Below are 19,268 nucleotides of genomic sequence, written 5' to 3'. Positions count from 1 at the left end.
AAATGTGCTTTTATGTTGTATGAAACATAAACTACGCCATCTGCTGGTGAATGACGTGAAGCGTCAGTGTCGTCTTCCACATTACTGGAACTACAGCGTGGCAATAACCCAGATGATAAATGAGACCACAGCTTTGTTTATTAAGTTTTCATTTTAATCATATTTTTATTGAGCATTCCAAGTAACATTGATCACATCAGCTATGACCAAATGAAATATATCGAATTTCCTCATTTTCATGTACATAGATTGATCTGTTACTTAAGAAGAAAGTGGAAGGAAAAAAGCTCCATACCTCCATTAAGTTTCATTCAAATGATCTCATCCTAATAATCAAACAATCACTACAGGTTTACTCCAAATCCATTTCAGAATGTGAAGGGTACACAGTGATGTTCAACACTTATTAACAATAACTTATCAATATTGAATACCTGGACACACACACACTCATGTTTACATCAGCATCACTGAAAGCTCCTGTCAGCCACGGGAGGACTCCACATCTGGAAGAGCTCATATTGGACCTGCTCGTGGTCAAAGTCATTTTGTGCGGACGACAGCGTCGCAGAGCTTTTGTCACAGTTAAAAAATATTCATCCAAACTTTTTGTGATCTTACATGTATTACATCACTGGCGCTGTGGAAAGGTGGTGTTTGATAGTTAGTGGTAGGTTTGGCTTTAATGTTTTGGAACGTCTGTGAATATCCGCAATCCATGCATTCCTTCAATCTCATCCTTGAGAGCCTGGACAAAAACAGGACAAAACACATCAGCTCATGCATAAAAATGAAATATTAGGACAATAACTGGCAGAGATTTCATACCTAAATGTCCTCAACTATAAACATGTGGCAAGGACAGAATGTTGCTGATAAATGACATCTTCAATATGTCAGATCTATTTGTGGACTGTTTATTGTTGTATAGTAATGCTGCTGCTGAGTCTTTACCTGATTCACTTGCTGGTGTTGCTGAACGGTCCTCTTGCCTTTGAACTCATTGGACTCTATGTGGATCTCGTACATGGCACCACAACCACCTGAACACAGCACAAGGGCACACAAACATCAGTGTGCTCGGCTGTGCTGCAAAGGAAGCCGACAGACCTCAGCTTTGTCTGTGTTCACCGGCGTGACAAAGCCTGAGCGCCACAGTCAGGTTTAATCGGTATCACCACGCAGGAAATCAACTCGCTTAGATAACACTGGCTGAGTAATGTGGCGGGGGGCGGAGCCTATAGCAGAAGCAAGGATTATATTAGGGGTTTATGAAGATTTCAAAGCGTTAAATTGTCCATAAAGTATACTGAGACATTGAGACACTTCAGAAACGCAATAGTCCACAGATCATTATTGCAACAGCTCGGGGCTCATTTAGTTTAAGGAGATTCTGGCACAGCGGACAAACAAACAAACAAACTTAATCAGAGTATCATCCAAGTTGAACCTGCATGTAAATGTAAGAGCTCTCTGATAATAAAAGAAGTCTATGTTGTGTCATAAACACAGAGACACCGAGAGAGAAGTGATACAATCAAACATAACGTGTTGCGTTTGTGGTCCGTTTGCAAGCGCAGGAATTAAGTTTATAAATAACTGCACAAAACTTTAAGTATGAATGGGAAAGTTTACTTAATTAAGCTTTTATCTTTGCCAGCGTGTGGAAGGTGTAGCTGACATGTCTTTGTCTCTACGCTGACATGTCTCTGTGTCTCTAGCTAACATGTCCGCTTTGCTCTTCCCCCATGTTAGTTTGTTTGTGTGCAGACCCTCGCCTCTCGCGTGTTTGTACCTGATATGTCCACAACTTTAAGGGACGAAGCTGACGGAAACTTCTCCTTCAGGATCCTTGCGATGCGGACCTCCCCGTCTGTCTCCGAGGACAAACACCTGCGACTGTGTCCCCGCAAAGCCACCTGCGGGACAAAAACAAACCAGTCCCTCAGCTCGGTGTCCTGTTAGCTCCGCGTGCTAACGCTAGCGCAGCTACGTTTGTTTACCTGGCCGAAGCGAAGAAGCAAAGCAGCAAACATGGCGCCGGCAAAACTCGATTTAAAGGACAATTTATGTAAGTTAGCTGTCAACGGAGTTTTGAACGGGACATGACCTCCCACACACACACACACAGCGGACTGCGTCTCAGTAATATGACGTCACAGATCCGGGTACTTCATTGCCTTCAATTTGAACATCTAGTTTACGCGTTGTGTTTGTTTACTTAGATTTGTTTACTGTGAACTAGATCTCTAAGTACTATACACTATTTATTTTATGGGATTAAAGTAATGATTAAGAAAAGTGTATCTTAAACCGAAACATTTGGTCTTTCGTGGCTTTCCAGATAATTACAAATTGGTAGTGATTAATTAAACAACTATTAAGGATTACCCTATTTAAATGAAATCACAGATCAAAATCAAATTAATGCTTTAAAACAAGTTCAATATGATTATAAACTAACATAAACTATACTAACTATCATTTCTCGACAAATAGTTAAAACTCTAGGAAGTAACTCTTAAACCCCAAAAATATGGGTTTTTTTAAATATTTTTTATTCACATTAAAAAAACAACAACCTGAATCTATCTGAATTTATCTGAATGAGAATATTTGATTGAGTTTTAAATCTTATTTTATGAATTCCAAGAGAAATGAACTATATTTACCTATTATATAATTACACTTTACTTATATCAGAGTTTGTACGCAGTCCACATTGTCTCACCCAAACGTCAACGCCAGTATCATTGCGAATGGTACAATAGGATGGGCAAAGTCTGTGGCTTTAAAGTAAACATCACTTCTCTTCTAGGTAGGAATGAGTCTGAATGAGAAGCTTATCTCTCTGTGCAGGTTGTGGTTCCCTGCATCAATGAAAGCAGGGAAGCAATCAGAGGCTGTTGACAGTAGGCTCTAGCCCCTATTCACCACAGACGGCAGCTTTGTTTGTACACAAGAATTATGGGGCGAACACAAAGCTAGAGAAGCTTCTATAACGTCCAAAACGACCCCAAAGACCTGATTTGTGTCAGAAATGTTGACGTCAGGACCCTTTAAAGACACGATATCAACACAGTCAGAGGGAACAGTAGCACAGACAGACAGACATGGAAGGTGCTGCTTTTCCTCTTCTGACTTTGATGCTTCTCTCACTCAGCTGGACCTGTTATGCTGAGGAAGAAACAGAGGCTCTATCCTGTCCAGAGCACCAGCAGGGCTTTGATGGATCCTGCTATGAGTTTGTGGGCCTGCAGCGATCCTTCCCCAGCGCCCAGGGTTGGTGTGAGCGGGGCGGCGGACACTTAGCCTTCATCCTGAATGACGAAACGCAGCAGTTCCTTCAGAAGCACCTGGAGCCGCAGAGGGACTGGTGGCTCGGTTTGGCGCCCGCGTCTCCAAACCTCACACTTGACTCTGCTGTCACAGATGGTGAGAGAATGTGCAGCCAGGGCGACCGGAGCAGACATTTCATGAATTCTGATGACGAGAAAGATTTTTACTAACCTTGTGTCTGTTTGATGGCAATGATTTGGTACAAGTCTTACAAAAGCTAAACATGTTTAACAAAAGCTGTGAAATTCTCTGAATGCTGGCGTATCCCTGAACATAAATTGAAAATATTTTTTGATCAATGTTGGTATACCTCTATTGAATGGAGACGGTCAGGAATGAAAAGGATATTGTGCGTCTTGTCCATTAGAAAGGTTTGTTTACTGATGTTTGTGAGGAGGCGGGCACATTGGGCTATCTCCCTGAAGCAGCAGGCAGAATGGCAGATTTTTCTCTTTCACTTTAGCCTTTCAATAGACTTGTTGTCAAGTGGTCTGATTTATAACTGAATCCTGAGTTCCTTTCACCAGGAACGAATCCCTTTCACTTGTATTGCTTTGTTGTTTTATGACGTGTCCCTGATGCATCTCTAACTAGTTCTCTCGTTAGGGCTCATACCCCCCTCAAGGCAGAGCCAGACGAACTGGTGCCTCTAGAATGTTTTCTTAACTGAACTACCCTAACCCTAACACTTTTGTGGTGGAATTATTTTGAATTTGACCGGACTAACAACTCTGGAAAATACACAAAAGATGATCAGGCTGTGGCTTCACGTACAATTAAATACTCTTTTATCAATAAATGAATGTGTGTTTGCTCTCTCTCAGGTTCTCTGTCGTGGCAGGACGGCTCTGATGTCAGCTATAATAATTGGGTGAACGAGCCAAATGCGTCAGCAGCCTGTGGACACATTCTGAAACATTCTGGTTTCCAGTGGGAAGCTACTGGGAACTGCACCCAGGAACTGACCTTCATATGCCAGTTTGGTACGCATACCTAAATCAATCCAAATGGTTTGTGCATTCATTAGTACTCATCAAATCCCAGTTTATATATATCTCATTTTCTTTCTCAGATTCTGGGAGATCTATTGCCTGTGAAGGCCAGAATGCCACACTGCAGTGCGGCTCAGGTCAGGTCATAGAGATAGACGACAGCTTCTATGGCCGCAAAACGGTACACTACTGCAAATCCAGACATCCCACTTCACCCGCTTCTACCCAGGAGGAGTGCACATGGATAGATGTGGTAGAATCTGTAACAGGTATTATGTAATACAATCACTTTCATTAATGTAGCTGTGTGTCTTATTTTATGCTCTACTGAAGCCAAACATGCCTTTGCGTCGTTCCACAGCACATTGCCATGGACTGCAGGCCTGCCAGGCTCCGGTGGATCTAAGCTCTTTTGGTGAACCTTGTCCTGTGTTGGGAAGTTATCTGTCTGTGGAATATCACTGCAAACAAGGTCTTTATATGCAGTAGTTCATTGCCATTTAAACACAGCTAACACATCTGTATGTTGTCTTTAACTAGATATTGTTGTTTGGTTGTATTCCCTCTCAGGTATGCAGCTGTTGATGACCAAGCTGGCTGCTGTCTTTGATAATGTCACCATCACTGTGAAATGGCTCCTTCATCCCTTCCAAGGAAACCTGACGTGCACACTGAACGCTGGAGACGGACACGTTATTGATTCATACAACCCAGAGGAGTGAGTGACTGACAGATAGACAGACAGACAGACAGAGAGAGAGACAGGCAGACAGACAGACAGACAGACAGACATCATTCTGTTTCATTTGACCTGTCTTGCAGCTTGGAGAGCACTGTGATGCATAAATTCAGCCGCCCCGGTGTTTTCTCGGTGGGGGTGGAATGCACGACCAGTGAGTGGCACGTCACCGCTCAGAAGTCCATCACCATTCTGGAGCCTGTTGGAGAGTTTGGTGCCATTGAGTGCTTTAGCAGGAACTTGTCAACAGGTGGCACTAATTGCAATGTGTTCCATGGCAGTCCCTTTCAAATCCAGGTCATAGTGGAGGCAGGTGAGGACACGAAATAAACAAATACTTCATCATGTGTCACTTCTGAACACATTTTTGAATAATTTGATTCTTTGCAGGTACAAATGTGACCTACACAATTCAAACTGAGGAGCGCTCGGTGGCAAACTCCTCAGTGGGCAGAGGAATCACACCGCAAAACATAACAGTCCATGAAAAGGAGATGGAGCAGCTTGGACCTGGCTGCCACTTCCTGACTCTAGTTGCATCTAACAAGATTACGGCTCACAGGGTGTCCACTGAGCTGCAGGTGTGTGTGCTGGAGCCTGTCGAAGGCCTGCAGGCCACAGTGATGGCAGAGGAAGGCCAGTGTCCAGACTCCTCTGATCTAATCATCAGTGTTTCTTTGGAACGGGGAGCTCCTGTGCAGCTCCTCTTCTCCCTGAGTGGAGCCAACAACAAACTGTCTGAGAGCAGAGACATGAACGGAAGCTCACAAGCGTTCACCTTCTCCAGTCCGATTGAAGGTACTCAGTTTAAGCTGCAGTGCGACGTCTAGGAAGTTAAAGTGCAATCAAATTCTCTTTATTGCCATTTTGCAAGTAGACTGACTTTGACTTGTCGACTGGATTTGAACCATCCTAACTATTAGGAAGCTTACAAGGCTGTCACACTTAAGAAACCTTGTCTGAACAGGATAGGAGTGGTGAGACTCAATTTGTCTGCTGTGTTACATGCTGCTACATGCTACATGCTACGTTGCGCAGCCACATCGGCATCCTCACAGTGGGTGTAACTGTCCCAGTGCTGGGTGTGTATCTGCCTGCTGGGAATAAACACCATTACGTTTATCAGCACTGTTTGGAAGTGAAGAAGCCTTTTGCATGAATCATGAAACAGCTTCAGGATCATATTCAGCTCCATTGATTGCACTTAAAGTTCCATCTTTCCACTCGGCTGATTTTAATGAACCTTCGCAGACTTTATTAGACTAAAAATTAACTTTAACTTTTGTTGAAGGGCCTTTAAATGTGACGGTGCGAGCAGTGAACGCCCTCTCTGCCATTCAAGTGGAAGTGGACTTACAGAACATATTCCATGTTTGCCAGAATTACACAGACTTTACATCGGATCATCATGGAAACACAGTATGTCCAACACCAACAGCAATAATGGAAATCTGATGAATTGTCACTTTGAAAAATGTTTACATAATGACGTGTAGGTTCATTTAAAGCACTATGACTTTGTTTCTTCAGACAGAAGACATTATAATCCCAGATTCTGGAAGCCTGAAGGTCATCACTACTCCAGACACTTTGGTTGACTACAGTCTAAACGTCACGCTGGATGTAAATGGAACAGAATCATTACCCAGCAAAGGAATCTCCTATGAATGGAACTGCAGTAAGTAGCACAACAGATTGCTCACCGCTGATATTTGCATGAGTTATGTTAACTAAAGCAGCTGTCAGATACAGATACAACCCTGTAATGTTTGCAATTTGTTTTTATTGAAGCAGACATTGTACATGACATTGTGCATGCAGGTGTAGGATATTTTGGGGATCTTTTTTTGTATAGAAAGAGGGGAAAGAGGAGAGAGAGAGAGATAGAGAGAAGGGAGGAAGGTTGTGTTATCCCTGCTATTGTTGTTGAACTTTATACGTAGACCCTGAGGTAGAGTACAAGTGGTCTGGAGTTGCAATGATGTCATGGGGTACATACAGAACCTACAGGATGATGTCAAACAGCAATGTAGGCTCGTACAAATTGCATCATAGGTTGCGATAGAGAGAGAGAGAGAGAGAGAGAGCTAGGAGAGAAACAAACAGGAAAGAAAAGATCCAGAGAGAGGACATCCCACCCCGAAACCCCACCCAACCCCACAGTCACACAACCCCGCATTCACCCACCCCCGCCTGAAATGCAAAATAAAATGATAAAATAAAATAAAATTCAAAGCTACTCAAACCTAATCATGATGCTTCAGAGTTGATCTATAATGGCCTCACAATGCATTTATCATTGTGTTTTCATCCTCCAGGAAACAACTGCACATGCCCTGAGAGAACACATAACAGAAGTCACGTTGTTGGAAGTGATTGCCTTCCAAACCCATTTCAGGTGTTCATATACACTTTAACTGTGAGAAAAGCAACTTGGTTCAGGAAATTGGTCCGTCTCAGTTCTGCTTCCACATGCATTACTGTCACTCCTAAAGAATTCACAAACATCACCATCAGGTAAACAGAGACATTCACACTCATATACGCTCAGAATAACATTTTAGGGAGTGGGAAATCCAGTCAAACTATATTCCAAAGTAGTCCAAACTACTATTTCTGTAAACAATATGACATGGTTTCTCAGATCAGGTTAGTCTTCTTCTACTCTCACTTCCAAAAGCCTGTCATGTGAATATATGGTGCTTACTGCTTCAGCTCCTGGCAACAAGGTGTTACTGCGATTGAATTCACAAACAGGGTGGAGTCAGACGTCAAACTGACACAAAATCATTCATTTCTTTGGGTGCTGATGATTTCTTTCTGTCAACAAATTTGCTGATGTATGGATAAAAGTCCATGACTTATAGCTGAAGTATTTCCAATCTATTCCATACTGCTGTTGTCAGGGAGATGTAAGGTATCATCATCATCAAGTTTTAGACCTTTCCTTTTTTCAAAAAAAACCTCTTTTAGTAAATTATGAATATTACAATGATATCATAGCTTTATATTTACTTTCATTCTTACAGTTGTGATAATTGCACCTCAATAAGTGTGGACAATGACATAAAGCTCAGACTGAGCTGTGTGAATGCTTGCCCAGGCGTAGTTTGGCAGATTGAGGATCCCAAACCTTTGACAGTAAGTTTTTGATCAATTTTATATCTGGTGTGAGATTAATGCGTCAAAGAAACACTGTTAAAAGTTACAATCTGTTAACTGGTGATCTCTCTGCAGGATGACCACCAAACATGCTATAGCAAAGCAGGAAGGAGGCCACTTATCAGGAGGCAGGATGGAAACACTGAATACACTGTGCACAGCCAACATGTTAGAGAGGCAAAGGATGCACAGAACAACATCACTGTGATTGTTTATGGTACGTTCTATGCATCATATGCAGTATCCATAAGATCCATATGTCATGCCAATGTATTGTTGACGACACACTTAAAATGTGTGTGTTACAGGCAAAGAGAAGCCGGGCTTTGCCAAATACACGATTCCGGTGGCAACATCAGCCCCCAGCCCCCCCTCATGCAGCATCTCCCCACCATCAGGAACAGTCCTGGATGCTTTTAATATCACCTGCAACACGAGTCCCTTCTGCTCCGCCGGATGCATCTACTGCTTCAAAACAGATACTGGTGACTTACCACAACATTAGGTTTAACATCGTTACAGTGTGTGTCGCTCTAAAAATGAGTGCCTGAGATTAATGATGATGCTTTTGCTCATAAATGATTGAAAAGTGTTTCCAAGTGTTTCACTAAATTGTCTCATTTGTCTTGAAGGCAAACATCTGCGCTGCAGCCCTGCCAACGAAGTGAAATCCATCTTCCTGCCTCTTGGCGATAAGAACAACAATTACAGCTTGTCTATTGTGGTGACTGTGAAAAATGAAAATGAGAAAACTACAGCGACTGTCACCACTCAGGTTTGTAACTGCCAGTGGTGATGTATGGTAATGAATGAAGCTTTCTGCAGTATAAAAACATGAAGTTTAGAGCTTTGAATCATTCAAAACAGATCTTTATCCTCCTGTAGGTGTGGACAGACAGCTCCAGCTCATCTGTGGAGGCTCTGCAGTCTGCAGTGGAAGATACTGTAGCTCATTTAGAGCAGCAAGGTCTGCTCTCTGGTGAGGCGCTTGGACAAATATTTACTTCAGTTTCCGATATGCTGAATATGGAAGGTGGGGAAAATCAGAAGGATGCAAGGAAGAAGGTAAAGGAAGGTGACAGGGAGTAGAGTTCATGTGTAGATGGTTTAATGAGACTGAGTGAAGCAAATTTCTGGGATGTTTTTATTGTTTTCACAGTATCAAAATCCCTATTATCTGAATGAATCTCTACTTCCTTCTTTTTCAGCTAAGAGAGCAGATGTTGACCACAATGACTGTGGTGTTGCTGGACTCCCCCAGCAATACAACTCAGGGTGTGCAAGCGACAGCCAGAGCCGTGGCAGGACTCACCCAACGACCAGACGAGCTCAGTCCCGCTGCTCAAGTACAGTACATCAGATTGAAACAAATTCAAATTCAGCTTCTAACAGTTTGTTTGATTCCCTGATTCAGACCAGCTGATTCATCTGCCTGGTTGAAGATTGGACAACATATCAACCATAATCTCATATGTTACTGTATTTATTCTCTACAGGAAGAAGCCAGTTCCCTATTGGCAGACATTAGCTCCTCCCTCACCTCCATCAGTGTGAGTCAGGACAGTGGGGAGGACGGAGAAGTGGTGGAAGCTGCTACACCAATAGTTGAGGCAGCCAGTAACATCTTAAATGTTTCATCAACTGTAAGGACAAAACTATTACTGAGGTTATTATGAGAATTTTCCTTCAGTTCTCAATCAGAGATATTTTACCGAACCATATTCAATCTTTTTTTCCACAGAAAAAAGTCTCAGATCTTCTTCTTACTGGAATGAGCAATGTTCAGAGTGCTTTGTTGAATGGAAAAGCACTGAACGGAGAACCTGCTATCATCGACTCTGGTCAGATCAGTGTGTACGTAAACAGGTAAGAGGCCTTTCACATCAGCTTAGATGAACTACTTCAGAATGGACACACATTTCATAAACTTGTTTTGATTCTGCTTGCTTCAGATTTTCTCCAGAAACTATGCAGCTGCAGAACATAAATGTTGCGAAGAACACTTCCTCCAGATTTTCCTTCCCCACACTGCCCACTGAAATCCTCTCACCAGAGGAGCCTGTGGATGTGAGAGTAAGTGTGTGCGCTGTGGTGCAGTGGTTGGCAAATGTTGACTCACAGCCCGGAGATGAGGCCAGCGCTGACCCCTGGCATGTTCTCTCACTTTCTGCACGGGTTGCCTCTGGGTAGCTTAGTGCCTTGCCATTGCCCTGGACTGAGCCTGGGGTCGGTCCCTGGGCACTGTACAGCGGCTGCCAACTGCTCCTAATTGTTACGATGGGTAAAATTCTGAAGAGAATTATATTGTACAATGACCACAAAGGGAATGACATTGCACTGGAGAACAATGAAAACAAAATACTGTTACAATTTGTCAAGATCCAATAGATTCATGAGCACATCTCTGGTTTTATCCCAGTGCTCCACATAGTTTTGGTAAATGGAATCCAGACATATCGGGGCGTTATGACATACTGTGTAAAGCGATGAGGCCCTTATATAGAAGTTGTTACTGTCGTTACTAGTCGTTTAGATTTTAAGATAGCTTCACACCAAGAAAATTCTGAAAAAACTATTAAGCAGATTATAGCCTCTGCTTAACCTTTTACAGATGATGAGCTTTGAGAAGAATCCGTATGCTTGGAGCAAGGGAAACATCAGCGGCGCTGTGGGATCTGTGTCTCTCACCAGACTGAATGGCAGCAAAATTCCTGTGGAGAACTTGCCCAATGAGATAGAGGTAATATCTCTTTTTGTGATCCATGTTAGCCTAGAATGTGTTTACAAAGCTGTTTCTTCCAAATTATGTGTTTTCTGTTGTGCAGATTCTCCTCCCAAGACTCGAGGTGGGACAAGAGAACAGCACAGTCCTGGACCTGGCTAATTTCAGCACATTAATCATTGATGTTCCTGCGCCTGATGTAACACTGGTGCTGAGGATGGAGCCCTCAGAGAACATTTCATTCAAGCTGTTCCTGGGATATCAAGATTATCCCAGTGATGAGAATTATGTAGCCACAACTCAGGTTCCTCTAGAGAATGCCAAAGAGGGTGAGAGAGAGAGAGAGAGAGAGAGAGAGAGAGAGAGACAGAGAGAGAGAGAGAATTGCTGGTGGTGATAAATGTGTTGATAATTCTTCTTCTTGTGTGTGTCACAGAGGAAAAATACACCTGGGTGCTTCCTCCCAGTGAGAGATCTGGGGATGTTGGGGTGCATTACCTTGTGCTGAAGCCCGTCGTCGAGCCAGGAGTGAAATCCATCAATGCCACTGTAACTGTCACGACAATCGCTGCCCAGTGCAAATACTGGAAGGAAAATGAGTCTTCTTGGAGTGAAGATGGCTGCAGGGTGAGCGTAAACACCGTAAATCACCCCTCAACAAAGAACATTAAAGTGTAACCAACTCCTTTTTTGTTTTTCCTCCAGGTTGGCCCACTGACCACGCCGCTGGTCACTCAGTGCCTCTGTAACCACCTCACGTTCTTTGGGAGCTCGTTCTTTGTCATGCCAAATTTAGTGGACGTATCAAGAACCGCTGAACTTTTTGCCACTTTCACTACCAATCCTGTCGTGGTGTGTTTCGTTGGATCCATATTTGCTGCATATTTCTTGGTGGTCGTGTGGGCTCGCAGGAAAGACATCCAGGACTCAGCTAAGGTGGACCTCAGAGAAGAGTTTGACCACAATATACGATTGGCTTTAAGTCAATGCAAGACCAGTTTAAACTCAGTAGATCAAGAGTTTGCTACTAGAACCGTTCTAAAAAGACCTTTAGAGACACTTTAACCACCGACTTGTGATCATGTGATTCTTCATGCATATGTAAAGCTTGACAACAAAATACTTGCATCATATTTATATACAGTATGAAGCATATGTGTGACAGTTTTATAACAGTAAATTCAAGTCTGTGAGTCCTTATCCTGAAGGTTTTGCATTCACCTGTAGGTCAAGATAACTGTGCTTGAGGACAATGAACCCCTGGCTGAGTATCGCTACATGTTGAATGTAAGCACTGGACATAGACACGGTGCCTCCACTTCCTCTCAGGTCAGTGTTCAAACATATAGGTTCTCACAGAAACATAACCTGCCTGCTGTGTCAGCTCTGATTTCTTGAATACCTATTGGTTTTTAGGTGACCATAACTCTGCTGGGTACAGAGGGAGAGAGTGAGCCACACCACCTGACAGACCCAGAGAAGCCTGTATTTGAGAGAGGTGGGGCGGACATGTTCCTTCTGACCACACACTTTTCCCTCGGAGAGCTGCAAAGCATCAGGCTGTGGCATGACAACTCAGGAGCGCACCCTGCATGGTATCAGACTGAGGACAGGATATGTAATATGACCTGAGACTTAGATTTGAGGTTATTTACTGTCATTCAACAAACACTAGATAATGATTGAAGTTCACTTGTAGGTATGTCAACAAAGTCGTGGTGCAGGATCTGGAGAGTGGTCAGAGGTGGCACTTCCTGTGTAACGCCTGGTTCGCCATAGATGTGGGCGACTGCACCCTGGATAAGGTTTTCCCAGTTGCCACAGAGATGGATTTGAAGGGATTTAGGTAAGCTGAACTGGTAAAGACACATTCAAAAGTAATTGGATGTCATTTATTACTGTTAATACTCTTGAATGTTCTTACTTGTTCTTGGTGCTCTGTAGTAATCTGTTCTTCATGAAGACGGCCAAAGATTTCCGTGACGGCCACATCTGGTTCTCTGTCATCAGTCGCCCTCCCTGCAGCACATTCACTCGAGTGCAACGAGTGTCCTGCTGTTTTTCCCTGTTGTTGTGCACCATGCTGACTAGCATCATGTTTTGGGGCATTCCCACTGATCCGTCTGAACAAACCATGGACCTGGGTATGTTACAAAATACAAATCATGACATCCTCCCTGCAGAAACTACAAAAGTATGACGTGAAAACCTGCAGACTACATACAACTCTTTCTTCAACAAATTCTTTAAACATTCTTCACTAAAATTTAGTAGTAGATACAGAATTGAAGAGGATTTTGTTCAAGCATCTGTTTAAAGTAACTTGGTCATCTTGTCGGCTTTGCAGGTCACATCGAGTTCACCTGGCAGCAGGTTATGATTGGAGTTCAAAGTTCAATCATTATGTTTCCGATCAATCTTTTGATTGTGAGTATCTTCAGAAACACTCGTCCCCGAGAGAAGGCAGAAAAAACAGATGCGTCTAAACAGGGGAAGACGGTTCGAGTTTCCCCCTCACAGACCACCTCTCCACAGAAACAGATGAAGGACATCACCCCAGATACTGTGATCAAGGTAACAAGTACATTCATCTGCAAATTTAAAGTTTTATCTCCGGTGTTCAGCATGTCTGAAGCGTTTGATGTGATGCTTTCTACATCAGGACATAAAGAGAATTGCCCAGTCACTGGCAAAGGCCATGAAAAGTCCTCTGCCACAATTGGATCTCCGGCCTGGTCAGCCGGCCGATATCAACACCTTGCTGTCTTTGGTGGAGGACATCATCAGACAGCAGAATCGTGCAGGTGGAGACTTCTACACTGATGCCTCCAAAAAGGAACGCTCTATGATCCTCACGTTAGGAGCAGTCAAGCTACAAGGTAAACTGCAACAAGTTCATTCATTCATTCATTAACGCATAACAAAGCAAAGGTCCACCCACATGCAAACAATCATATTGAACTGTAGAGATATTTTGACTTCCTGCCCTTTAAACCAAACGACCTCCAAACCTCAACTCCAAACTGAATTTCTGATTTCTGTGAAATAGATTTGATAGTGTTGACATGGCAGCTGAGTAACTCTGCTCTTTGTTTGGACAGAAAACAGCGTGTGGGGGAGCCCCGAGAAAACTTCAGATGGGGTTCAGAAGAGCAACAACAGTCAGTATCTGTACAGGCAGCTGCGTCACGTAGAGAAGGAGCTGGATTTATTGGGACCTTCTCGCTTTCCCAACCCAGACAGCTACAACCGGGCTGTTCAGCAGGTTCAGGGCATGAGGGGGCTCCTGGAGTACCACTTGCCCTCTTACAGCCTGGAAGGGGAGCAACTGGATCACAGCCCCAGTCCAGAAGAGAGCATCAATGGGGACACAGCCAAGAAGGGAGGGCTGCCATGGTGGTTTGTTTTTGTTGGCTGGATACTCGTGATTGCAACAAGCGGTGTCTCCGGATACTTTACCATGATGTATGGGCTGACATACGGGAAAGACCGGTCTATAAGCTGGCTTATCTCCATGCTAGTCTCCTTCTTTGAGAGTCTCTTTATTACCCAACCTCTGAAGGTGAGAAACAATACAGTGCACGGTCAGAAGAGACCAAGTCATATTTATACAACTCAGTTTGATTCCTCCCACTAATTGTTTCTCACAGGTTCTCGGTTTTGCTGCATTCTTCGCTCTTGTTCTGAAAAAAGTGGACCAGGAAGAGTTCGGAGAGCCTCAGATAGACGATAGCTTCAGAAATACAGGTACTTTATTTTCTAGTTTTCCATTTTCAGTTATACCATTGTTTTGCATGAAAGAACTAAACCCAGTGGTGAAACATTCCACTCACAGATGACCCTGATGCAGTGCGAGCAGCCAGAAGAGACAGCACATGCAGTTTTTACCAGCCTCCGCCTGCCACTGACATAGAGAAGATGAAGAGCAACATGATTAAAGAGCAGAAAGTGTTTGGCCTCATTAGGGAGATTCTGGGTAGGAGATCCCTTTTGGTATACACTAACCCTTAACCTCATATTCTATCCCTTCACTATATCGACCATGCATCTTCTCATAATACACCTATCAACACCAAAGTTTGATCTCTGTTGTGCAGCCTACCTGGGGTTTCTGTGGATGTTGCTCTTGGTGGCTTATGGCCAGAGGGACCCCAATGCTTACTACCTGACCCAACACATCCGTCAGAGCTTCACCAAAGGGATCGCAGACACGATGAGTATTCAGGATGTGTTCGACTGGGCAAACACGACTCTGCTCAGCAACCTGTTTGGAGAATACCCAGGTATCCCCCATTTTCACATCCTTGAGAATTAAAATATAAAATAACTCATTGGGACAGCAGTGGAATGTTTCTTTAACTGATTTATGTCTTCTTTTTTTTCAATACTGTGCACTGGTTAACAGGATTTATCACAGATGGAAACTCCAAGCTGGTGGGTAATGCTCGTCTGCGTCAGATGAGGGTCCAGAAAAACTCTTGCCTCGTTGCTCCCTCCATGCAGCAGTCTGTGCCACAGTGTCACTCTCCTTACTCGTGGGAGGTGGAGGATATGGACTCCTATGGTCCGGGTTGGAGCAATGCAATGGATAGTAATACGTCAACGAAGCTGCACAGTCCGTGGACGTACCAGTCCCAGGCTAAACTCAAGGCCTCTCCCATCTGGGGCAGTGTGAAGCTCTACAGAGGCGGGGGGTTTGTGGTGGATCTGGGACCAGATTTGCAAAATTCCAGCAGGTAGGAAGTTTATTTCTTGAGAGAACACCATCGTTTATTCTAAAACAGAGATCATGTTGGCTCTCTCTAGTCGATAAGCTCAATCAACTGCCCATACACCTGCTGCAAGGTTCCCCTGAGCAGAGCACCAAAGCATCAAAGGTTTTTCAGGAGTTGACTGTTGGAAAGGGGGTGTCCACCTCTCCAACCTGTTTGTCAGATGCAGGATGCAAAAATGTGTTTGAAGTAAAGTGACAGAACGAGCTCAAGATTTATGCCGGTTCACTTCAGGCACCAGGGATGATGACTCCAGCCCAGAGGGTTAATGGAACAATGCTTAGATGTAATGGCAAAATTACATAATGTATCCACGTTTTCCTCTTTTAGATCTCTTCAATACCTTTATGACAACACCTGGCTGGATGTGTACTCCCAGGCAGTGCTTGTTGAGTTCACTGTATACAATGCCAATGTCAACCTCTTCTGCATTGTCAGGCTGATGCTGGAGACCACAGCTTTAGGTCAGTAAGTTCATGTTCTGTCATGAGAGCAGCATGGAGGCCTTTGTGTGTAAAGCTGCGTCTGTTCCAGGAGCGTTCCAGTTCCGCAGTGAGCTTCAAAGTGTGCGTCTTTACCAGTCGACTGGTGGCCTTCACATCTTCGTTATGGCCTCTGAAGCTATTTACTTCCTCTTCGTTATCTACTACATGTTTGTCCAGGTACTCGCTCATGACCTTATGTTTAACATGAGATAAGGTTTATTGTCCCAAAGGCAAATTTGTGTCCCTTCACATTCAAATGTACACATAGTACACATAACACCTGTAAAAAAAAAAAAGAGATGCCATTGTTGTGATGTAATAGGTGTGTTGTAATTATTAACATGATGACATTGAAGGTCTGTCTTCACACACACTCCTGTTACATCTTGACAGGGAAAGCTGATGAAGCAGCAGAGATTGGCTTATTTTAAGAGTAAGTGGAATCTGCTTGAGCTGGCAATCATCATCCTCAGCTGGAGTGCTCTGTCTATCTTCATCAAGAGGACTTTTCTTGGAAACCGGGACATGGAATACTACCAGAACAACAAAGACCAGTGAGGAATAACTGCAGCAACAGTAAACTGTCACTAGCAAACACCTTAGGGAATATGTCAAATAAATCATTTTAGTTATGTGCACAAATAGACACTACAACAGGGAAATAGAAAACTGTGGTCCATTAATGTTGAAATGCTGAAGAAATACTGAAGTAATAACCACAGCAAAGAAAGTACTGGTTCAAAAGCAGAACAAGGAATCCTATATACACACAGCAAACTGTAATAGATACCTTTTCATGGGGAAATGTGACAAAAGCTAAATGGTTGGTAGGTGGTTTAAGTGGGAAAATCCCAGTCAGGACATAAAACTGATATTAGATAGAAGAAATACTAGATAGAAGTTGTTTTGCTGATTATCTGAAAGGCTTCTTCAGTTCACATACAGATTTCTTGTATAACTTGTACAGGAATCAGAGAAGGCAGTTAGAAAAGACAGTACTACAGGAATCACATCCATTTCAACCTTTAATGTAAACAACACAAACCTACCAACTGCATTTAAACTAAACACCTGAAGACTTTACACCCAGTGTTAAATACAAGGCTTTGTCTCCAGATATGCTAGTTTCCATGAGACGGCACAGGCCGACGCTGTGCTCGGGTATCTGATCGCCTTCCTGGTGCTGCTGGCTACAGTTAAACTCTGGCACCTGCTGAGACTGAACCCCAAGCTGCACATGATCACAGCCACCCTGCAGAGAGCCTGGACTGACATATCAGGCTTCCTGGTGGTCATGACCATCATGTTCCTGGCCTACTCCATTGCTGTGAGACATAATGAACACATTCACTGCTTTTCTTTCTGCTGTGTCTTTACTCTGTGAAACTGTTGGGTAAAATGTGGACGTAGATAGTAAGAAAGAGGTTCATTTGCTGAGCTTTTTGTTCTTCTTCAGTCTAACCTGATGTACGGGTGGAAGCTTTACTCCTATCGGACTCTGCTGGATGCTGCTCAGACCATGATCAGTTTGCAGCTTGGGATTTTTAACTATGACGAGGTAAGTGAGACAATTAGAATTGTACACACACAGCAGATGATGATAGCCTGCTATTATTCATTGACTGTCCTTTGATCCCCTTAGGTTCTGAATTATAATCCAGTGCTCGGTGCTTTCCTCATTGGTTCCTGCATTGTGTTTATGACCTTTGTCGTCCTGAACCTCTTCATCTCTGTCATCCTGGTGGCATTTAGTCAAGAGCAGATACATCACAAGGTAACAGACACACACACTGAGTCTCATATGTCTGAATACTAGGGCTGACCCTACAGTTTAGCGTGTGATTATTTGTTTGTTATAGTGGTACTCAGGTTTTCAGAATTGTATTTATTTGTGTGGTCAAATAGGTTTGACTTATTAACCTTAACTGTCACTGTTGCTTACTGTTTTATAGCCATCAGAAGAGGATGAGATTGTGGAGCTGATGCTCATGAAAGTGGGCAGTTTGTTTGGCATCAAATGTAAGAAACCAGGGGGGAACGGCCCTGCAGAGACCACAGATGCTTCACCTGGACTGGCAACGGTTTCTTCCGAGAAAATGGCTGGCAATCGATATGCTTAAGTATACATGAGTAAAATAGATCTCATTATTGAAGGATCCTTTATTTGAATTGCTGCTTTTCATGACTCTATTTATTCATGCTTTACCAATGCATTATAGCCTGTGTAAGATAATCAATAAGTAGCATTTCTCTCTATTCTTGCACAGCTGTCAAGACGTTTCTCTTTGTGACCTAAATTAACATCTATGAATATCCCTCTATTGTTGCAGAATCGTGATTAGGAGAAGCAATATTTGTTATTACACAATTGGAGGACCTACTATATTACGCCTCCTGTATATATAAATATATTTATTGTTATCCAAATAAATTGATGTTTCTCCCGCGGCACTTTGAATGTTGTGATTGTTTTGTATAGTAATTCTGCCTACTAATGAAGTGCATTTCAGACAAAAGGAAACTGATTTGCCTCGTGTTAGTCACTAACATTCAATCTGTGCTTGTGTTATCACTTTCTATTTACCTTTCATTGTGAAATACTGAGTAGTGAATTGCTTGTTATTAAAGGACTAACACAAATATTTTAGTACTACTTAGTAATAAATATTATATACTGTATATATATTTATATATGTATGTATATATATATGCAAAGTGGTGTCATCATTTGTGTCATCAGATTCAAGATCATTTAAATAACGAAACAAGGAGCAGGCACCGGATCTCTCTCACTATGCGTCAGTGCCTCAATGTAGTTGTGAGTTGTTACATTTTGCCTTTATGCTATTTACTTTTAAATGCTTCAAATCTGCTGCAAATGTGCTTTTTAAAATATGGTTTAATGGCATTGTCGTCATTCACCGTTGGGGTAATCTGAGGAAAGAAGACAAGCTTTTTTTTTCTCTCAATCATAAATCAAGTGTACGTGCGTGTTGCGTCACGGAGTGGGCGTGGCTCCGCGTGAGCCGCTCTGCCTGTCAGCTCATAATAAACACG

The 19,268-nt window shown here is 43.0% G+C and overlaps 2 protein-coding genes and 1 long non-coding RNA gene across 3 annotated transcripts; 2 read left to right on the top strand and 1 right to left on the bottom strand.

Moving 5' to 3' along the window:
* Positions 1-132: 132 nt before the first annotated feature.
* On the bottom strand, positions 133-2,158 carry bola3 (bolA family member 3). Its single transcript, XM_076155299.1, has 4 exons — positions 2,004-2,158; positions 1,796-1,919; positions 955-1,043; positions 133-748 (listed from the first exon to the last, which is right to left on the bottom strand). Exons 1-4 carry the CDS (start codon positions 2,034-2,036, stop codon positions 683-685), a joined length of 312 nt encoding a protein of 103 aa, XP_076011414.1. The 5' UTR covers positions 2,037-2,158; the 3' UTR covers positions 133-682.
* A 4,220-nt stretch (positions 2,159-6,378) lies between these two features.
* Positions 6,379-7,566, top strand: LOC143004803 (uncharacterized). The gene is made up of 3 exons (XR_012963987.1): positions 6,379-6,489; positions 6,601-6,748; positions 7,389-7,566. It is a non-coding gene; the product is annotated as an uncharacterized LOC143004803 (long non-coding RNA).
* A 1,205-nt stretch (positions 7,567-8,771) lies between these two features.
* On the top strand, positions 8,772-18,331 carry LOC143004671 (polycystin-1-like protein 2). Its single transcript, XM_076155766.1, has 29 exons — positions 8,772-8,775; positions 8,865-9,007; positions 9,118-9,297; positions 9,441-9,578; positions 9,729-9,875; positions 9,974-10,098; positions 10,185-10,305; positions 10,844-10,972; positions 11,058-11,283; positions 11,391-11,581; positions 11,660-11,890; positions 12,182-12,283; positions 12,371-12,549; positions 12,654-12,800; positions 12,899-13,098; positions 13,302-13,528; positions 13,617-13,833; positions 14,056-14,516; positions 14,605-14,701; positions 14,790-14,930; positions 15,052-15,237; positions 15,360-15,690; positions 16,057-16,190; positions 16,261-16,388; positions 16,605-16,765; positions 17,328-17,538; positions 17,668-17,769; positions 17,854-17,985; positions 18,164-18,331. Exons 1-29 carry the CDS (start codon positions 8,772-8,774, stop codon positions 18,329-18,331), a joined length of 4,959 nt encoding a protein of 1,652 aa, XP_076011881.1.
* The last annotated feature ends 937 nt before the right edge of the window (positions 18,332-19,268 follow it).

The sequence above is a fragment of the Genypterus blacodes genome, unplaced genomic scaffold (assembly GCF_046128005.1).
Source record: "Genypterus blacodes isolate CSIRO-AG114 ecotype Tasmania unplaced genomic scaffold, CSIRO-AGI_Gbla_v1 ptg000067l_1, whole genome shotgun sequence".
NCBI classification, from domain to species: domain Eukaryota; kingdom Metazoa; phylum Chordata; class Actinopteri; order Ophidiiformes; family Ophidiidae; genus Genypterus; species Genypterus blacodes.
This window is presented reverse-complemented; position numbering and strand designations above follow the sequence as displayed.

Bases quoted from the DNA above. Each gene is read 5' to 3' on its own strand.
- bola3 (XM_076155299.1), bottom strand. From the start codon at position 2,036: ATGTTTGCTGCTTTGCTTCTTCGCTTCGGCCAG. The intron at 1,044-1,795 runs GTACAAACACGC...TGCTGTGTTCAG, and splicing joins TAAAGTTGTGGACATATCAG to GTGGTTGTGGTGCCATGTAC. The intron at 749-954 runs GTAAAGACTCAG...GTTTTTGTCCAG, and splicing joins AACACCAGCAAGTGAATCAG to GCTCTCAAGGATGAGATTGA.
- LOC143004671 (XM_076155766.1), top strand. The intron at 13,099-13,301 runs GTATGTTACAAA...TCGGCTTTGCAG, and splicing joins TGAACAAACCATGGACCTGG to GTCACATCGAGTTCACCTGG. The intron at 14,517-14,604 runs GTGAGAAACAAT...TGTTTCTCACAG, and splicing joins TTATTACCCAACCTCTGAAG to GTTCTCGGTTTTGCTGCATT.